The sequence below is a fragment of the Typha angustifolia genome, chromosome 14 (genome assembly GCF_048772165.1).
Source record: "Typha angustifolia cultivar Huaian chromosome 14, ASM4877216v1, whole genome shotgun sequence".
NCBI lineage: Eukaryota > Viridiplantae > Streptophyta > Magnoliopsida > Poales > Typhaceae > Typha > Typha angustifolia.
In genome coordinates this window covers 2,648,023-2,653,662 of record NC_133252.1, presented here as the reverse complement: position 1 = coordinate 2,653,662, position 5,640 = coordinate 2,648,023, and the positions used below count along the sequence as shown (strand labels likewise).

Below are 5,640 nucleotides of genomic sequence, written 5' to 3'. Positions count from 1 at the left end.
GAAGAGATCCTCCCGCGTTTTAGTTTTACAGCGGTTGGATGTTGGATGGACGGTTGGGATACAATCAAATGTGGTATAACGGAACGGAGAATGAAACGGGACTTTATCCTTATCCTATTCTTTTTTGTGCAATAAAATGGTTGTGGGCTCCTTTCTTCCATTCCGTCCTCGTTTCTTCTCGAAAGCACTCTCCTTTCCCTTCCGTCCTTTGAATGCGATCTCGATTGGGAGTTCAAAACCTGGGTTATGGAATCCATGGCGGAGGTGTTGGTCAAAGGAAGCCTCTTATTGCCATGCGGGCGACGTTCTCTCGGCTTCTCTTGCCACAAGAGAAGGCCGTCTTTTGTTCGGTTTCCTCGATGCTCCTCGTTGGCGTTCGAGGATGAGAGACGATCATCTCGGAAAAGCGAGTTTTTTCGCGGGAGATTGGTTTTGGAGACTAGCAGAAGACAGCCCACGAACCCTACTCCCGTTTCTTCGACTGTGCAGGTCTGTCGATGTCTCAAAGTTGGGATTTTTTTTAACCTATTTAGATGTCTAACTTTTCTTAGTTCTGTCATCGACTGGAAGAAGGTTTTCGAATTTGCCCTCTTTCTCATTCGAATTTCTTTCCTAAAATAGGGTATTTTCTTTTCTCGTAATTAAAATTTCGATGGTATTTCTCAAAATTACAGAGGAGCCTTAGCATCGGAAAGTCTCAGAAATGGTGGGAGAAGGGGCTGCAACCCAACATGAAGGAAATTGAATCAGCTCAAGATCTTGTCGATTCCTTGTTAAACGCAGGGGACAAGCTTGTTATAGTGGACTTCTTCTCCCCTGGCTGTGGAGGCTGCAGAGCCCTTCACCCAAAGGTATGCGACTCATACAAAAAGATGTGTCTTGTAGAACTAGTGGTGTTCTCCTTCTCATGATCATCTTCCTGTTTGCAGATTTGCCAGTTTGCCGAGATGAACCCAGATATCCTCTTCCTCCAAGTGAATTATGAAAGGCACAAATCCATGTGTTATAGCTTAAACGTGCATGTCCTTCCCTTCTTTAGGTTCTACAGAGGTGCACAAGGTCGCCTGTGCAGCTTCAGCTGCACAAATGCAACAGTGAGATCCCATTTCTTTTCTTACTTCCGTCCTCTTTCATGTTGTAAATTTGATTCAGTTTAAGCTCCAAAGTTGCCCATTTGATCTTAATGGACCATTTTAATTTTCTTACTTGGGTTGCAGATTAAGAAGTTTAAAGATGCATTGGCAAAGCACACACCAGAAAGGTGCAGCCTTGGGCCACCAAAGGGGTTAGAGGAGTCTGAGCTCATGGCTTTGGCTGCAAACAAAGACCTCTCATTCAACTATACAAGGAATCCTGTGCTAGTCCCAAGCGCAGATGATGTTGCAGAGAGAGCTCCCCCTGCAAGCCAAGGGATTCCTTTGTCTCCAACTGCAACAGCTACTGAGGATTCTCAGGACAAGTCCTTGGTCACATCTGGAAGATGAGATGGTGGACTATAAGATCCTCACCTTTGTACAGTTTCGTTTCTGGATTGCTGTCTATAATTATGGACCTCTGCTGCTGATGTGAGATCTTTTTGAAGTGTATCTCTTTTGTTGAAAATGCTCTGTTGCTGCAAGGCACAGCCACTGGGCACTTAGGGAAATTTATGATGAAAATTCTAAGTGGGTGTCAGCGTGCTTATGATCTGAGCCTGTTGCAGTCCGTTTTTTAAGAGGATTGGCTTAGTTATTCAATTAATATATATTTAATCTAGTAGAGTTGTGAGTTGTGAGCTGTGATGTATATAGAAAAATGCTAGCTTTTGCAGGCTTAAGCTATTTTTACTTTCCAGAGCCTGCTTACTAGTGTTGAAGTTTGGGATAAGGAGAGCAACTGAGCGAGTCTTGTATGAATTACTCACATAATAGACAAGATTTTATGAGCTCTTCAACTCGTTTTTTATGGTTGTGGATATTTTATTAGCACTTCAACTTGATGTTTGGTGGTAATGCTCTTTTTGCCATTGGGCAACTTTAAGGTTTCTATGATCATTGATCCATAGTTATGCGAACCACAAATAGTTGGTTTCTGTAGCTTGAATCTGAATATTTTGTAATGAATTAGTGGGGAAGAAATGAGTTGGCTATGTGGTGTCTTTGCTTCAAGTTGAGGAATTGTATAAAATTATGCAAATAAGCCTGACCAGAAATAGAATAAGAATTATAATATGTTTCTTATACAAATCGCCCTTTAGTTACCAGTGCAGGGAAATTTATGAGAGGTTTTGCCACCATTAGTCTCTGGTAAGGCCTGTTTTCTATGCTTAGGTAAAAGGACTGATCTTTCCAGAGATTTCTAGATTTCAGTAGGATGACTGGAAGGTTCTACCATCAAACAATGCACATATCGTACCATATTAACTCTCCTCCACATTCCACACCCTAGTGATGTAACCCTTGGAACTCTACCCTTTGTGGTCACAGAGACGAGGAGAAGATCTAGATGTCATTATCCTTTACAGGGGAGTGGTCGACACGAGTCTGGCGACGTGTTTGCTTGTGTTCAAAGAACAACACCACTTGTTCTTCTGAGCCAGTGAGTGAGAGATCCACAAAAGAGGACTTGTATCAGATTGATTCTCAATAATTTTTGTCAGTTCTCCACCCATTTGGCAAGCTGGAAATCACCAGATCTTTGTGACAGAAATAAATTATACCACAAACAGAATTATGGAAGGCTGAGACATTTTGTAATGCAGAAGGTCACCTCTTTATAACATTAGATGTAAAGTTATTCTCCCTTTATCCCAAAAGCTGAAAGGAAGCTCGGGAAACAAATCAACTCACTGGGAAAAAGAAGATAATTATCCAACAAACATGAATGGTGTATAACTACATAGTCTATAGAAGCCCAATATCCATGTGATGGCTCAATTATGTGCACATTCGCACCTCTCATTTATTCAGACTTATCGTTGGTTTTATCCACAAAATGACCGATCGTTTCATGGAATTGCCTCAAAGCAGAGAGGGGTAGGATGATTGAGGAACGATCAGCTCCAGCCACCTGTTAGAGGAAAGCAATTTAAGGTTAAAGCGAATTTATTGGCAGGAATAAGTTTCTATGCTAATTATGATAGAGAACACCATACCTCAGATATCCTTAAGAAATCACCCCTATTGTTGCTACCTAAATCAAAGAAGAACCTCTTCTGATCGACCCTGATAACTTTAGACATGTCCATGCTTCCGACTTCACCCTGTGGAGGCAGTTCAACTAACTGCTCAACGGTCAACTCTGACGCAGAGGCCGAATGGTTGCTACGGCCCGACATGAATCGGGAACTGATGTCATCTGAAGGTCCAGGGAGGTGTTCTAGAGGTTCCATATGTTTCTGTTTTAATTGAGAAAGGATAATAAGGAGAATGTCCAATAACTTAAAGAGCATCATCCAATAAAGAAACTGTCACAAAATAGTTCATCTGCTTGTACCTGATTTGGTACAATGTATAGTTGAGAGGCCTCATCATTTATCTCTAATAAAACATTCCTGAATGATTCCCACCCTTCCTCACCAGAGCTTCCTGCTGGAACAAAGATTGTACTGCGATTTCTATTGGCCGATGCTTCTGAAAGCTATGCAAGAAACAAATTCATTAATTTTAATTACAGGCATTAATTCTTCTTAAAGGCATATCCATTACGATATACTAGAAATAAAAACTGGAACAGCTTCCTATTAATAATATATCAATGGGGTACACCTTTCTTTTAAATAGCGATAAATTTCATTCTTTCTTCCTTGTTCTCGCTGTACTTTAAGTTAATTTACTCTATTTTCTTCTCTTCTTTTTCCTATGCTTATCTGTTGATATGTTAAAACTGAATCACAACCATGTATCTATAGTATGATGTTTAATTTTTCGGGTATTAAAAAGTTCCAATCTTGAACATTGGTAACATCACCATTTGTATTCATTATTCACTAGGGAAATCATATTCACTGGAATAGGGGAAGATCAACTAACACTGTCACTGTCGCCATTTGAAACTTCCAAATAGACCTTTCTCTCTGGTAAATAAACTATTTAAAAGAATCACTGTTTATTTGAAATGCATAATTGCATGTTAAACAGTATCTTCACTTGCAAATCTATTAATGCTAGTATTCAAATCAAGTAGGGACTAAGGCTTTAGTTCACCAAATATTCTGCCCTGATTAACCTTTTTTTTTTAAGAAAAAAATTGTCAACTGTCTGACCAGAGCAAACCAAAATGAAGAGAAAGTCATAACACAAGAAGCAAGCCAATTTAGGCACATGTATTGTATGATTACAAAACATGGTGACTATCAGGACTTACTAGGGACACCATAATTTTATTATTAGAGAATAAACCAAACAGAAAAGGTAGGTCAAATATTGACAAGTATCAAGAGAAATATCAACAAACAGGACATTTGCTGTTCTACATAAGTTGACATCATCAAAATTCAGCCTTCAGCAAAGAACTTGAGAATTAACATTTTTGCCAAGAAAAGAGCTCCTGCAGACAATGTAGGACTTCCATATTTTAATACCCAAACAAATGCTACTAAATATGAACTTCAAACGTAGGAGAAGGTTAATGATTGCCCAATAATTGCAAATTGTGTAATAATTATACTAGCCAGATTCCAGTTAATCCCAAACATAAACCTTTCACAGCATTATTATCCTTCAGACAAACAAAATATTCTTATACAAATAATAAATTCAGGCAGAACAAAAGTTTACCTTCAAAAAGCGCCCTCTTTTATTCTCCCCAATATCAAAGTAAAATACCTAATGGCAAAAATCCCATGAACAAAAATTGCATCAGCAAACAAAACCCAACTCCCAAAACCAACAATTAGTTTATCACCGCAACCAACCTTCGTATCTAACTTGAGCTCCTTGCTCAAAGCCTCACGCTCATCAGTAGTGAGGTAGTAATTAAAGAGATCAAGAAACCAAACAATGCCATCGACGGGAACGATGACGGTGGACCTCGCCACGGCCGACTTCTCCGAGATCTTGAGGTACCTCCCTCTCGGATTCTCCTTAAGATCGAAGTAGAATAGCTTATTCTCGATTTGTAGCGTCTTCGACACCAATTCCACGTCCGACCCACCTCTCTCCATCACAATCGCTCACGACGAAAACCCTAATTGCCTTCACCTTCAACCAATTTATCTACAAACTAACGTCGATTGACGATCGGAGGAGAATTGGGAGTCGCATTAGGGTTAGGGTTCCGTTATTTGGCGCGAGAGGGATTTGACGACGGGCTCGGGCACCGGTCCTGCGCAGTTATTTCAATCGCGCACGCACCGGCCCTGAGGCGCTTCTTATTGGATAATGGATCGGGCTGGCAACTTTTAAAAATCCAACCCGACCCGTATAGAAATATTATTTCTGACATTTATTGATTTTATAATTTTTTTAAATGGCATTTATCACTTAAATGTGGGTAAGTTTTATTGAATTAATAAATACCTAAACGCAGGATTAAAATCTTAAAAAAAAAAAAAAGAGTCAGAATTGCAATTGTAATAGATTAATATAGAAGATGCAAAAATGATTGAAATATCTCATTATAATCCTTAAAAGAGTGATTAAAAGATTGACATACACTATC

The 5,640-nt window shown here is 39.4% G+C and overlaps 2 protein-coding genes across 2 annotated transcripts; one reads left to right on the top strand and one right to left on the bottom strand.

The window, feature by feature from the left end:
- Positions 1-153: 153 nt before the first annotated feature.
- On the top strand, positions 154-1,939 carry LOC140775876 (thioredoxin-like 1-2, chloroplastic). The gene is made up of 4 exons (XM_073119352.1): positions 154-489; positions 675-851; positions 930-1,094; positions 1,218-1,939. Exons 1-4 carry the CDS (start codon positions 247-249, stop codon positions 1,482-1,484), a joined length of 852 nt encoding a protein of 283 aa, XP_072975453.1. The 5' UTR covers positions 154-246; the 3' UTR covers positions 1,485-1,939.
- A 779-nt stretch (positions 1,940-2,718) lies between these two features.
- LOC140775967 (transcription factor Pur-alpha 1-like) lies at positions 2,719-5,299 on the bottom strand. The gene is made up of 5 exons (XM_073119478.1): positions 4,895-5,299; positions 4,758-4,805; positions 3,475-3,618; positions 3,134-3,376; positions 2,719-3,048 (listed from the first exon to the last, which is right to left on the bottom strand). Exons 1-5 carry the CDS (start codon positions 5,141-5,143, stop codon positions 2,941-2,943), a joined length of 792 nt encoding a protein of 263 aa, XP_072975579.1. The 5' UTR covers positions 5,144-5,299; the 3' UTR covers positions 2,719-2,940.
- Between the last annotated feature and the right edge of the window lie 341 nt (positions 5,300-5,640).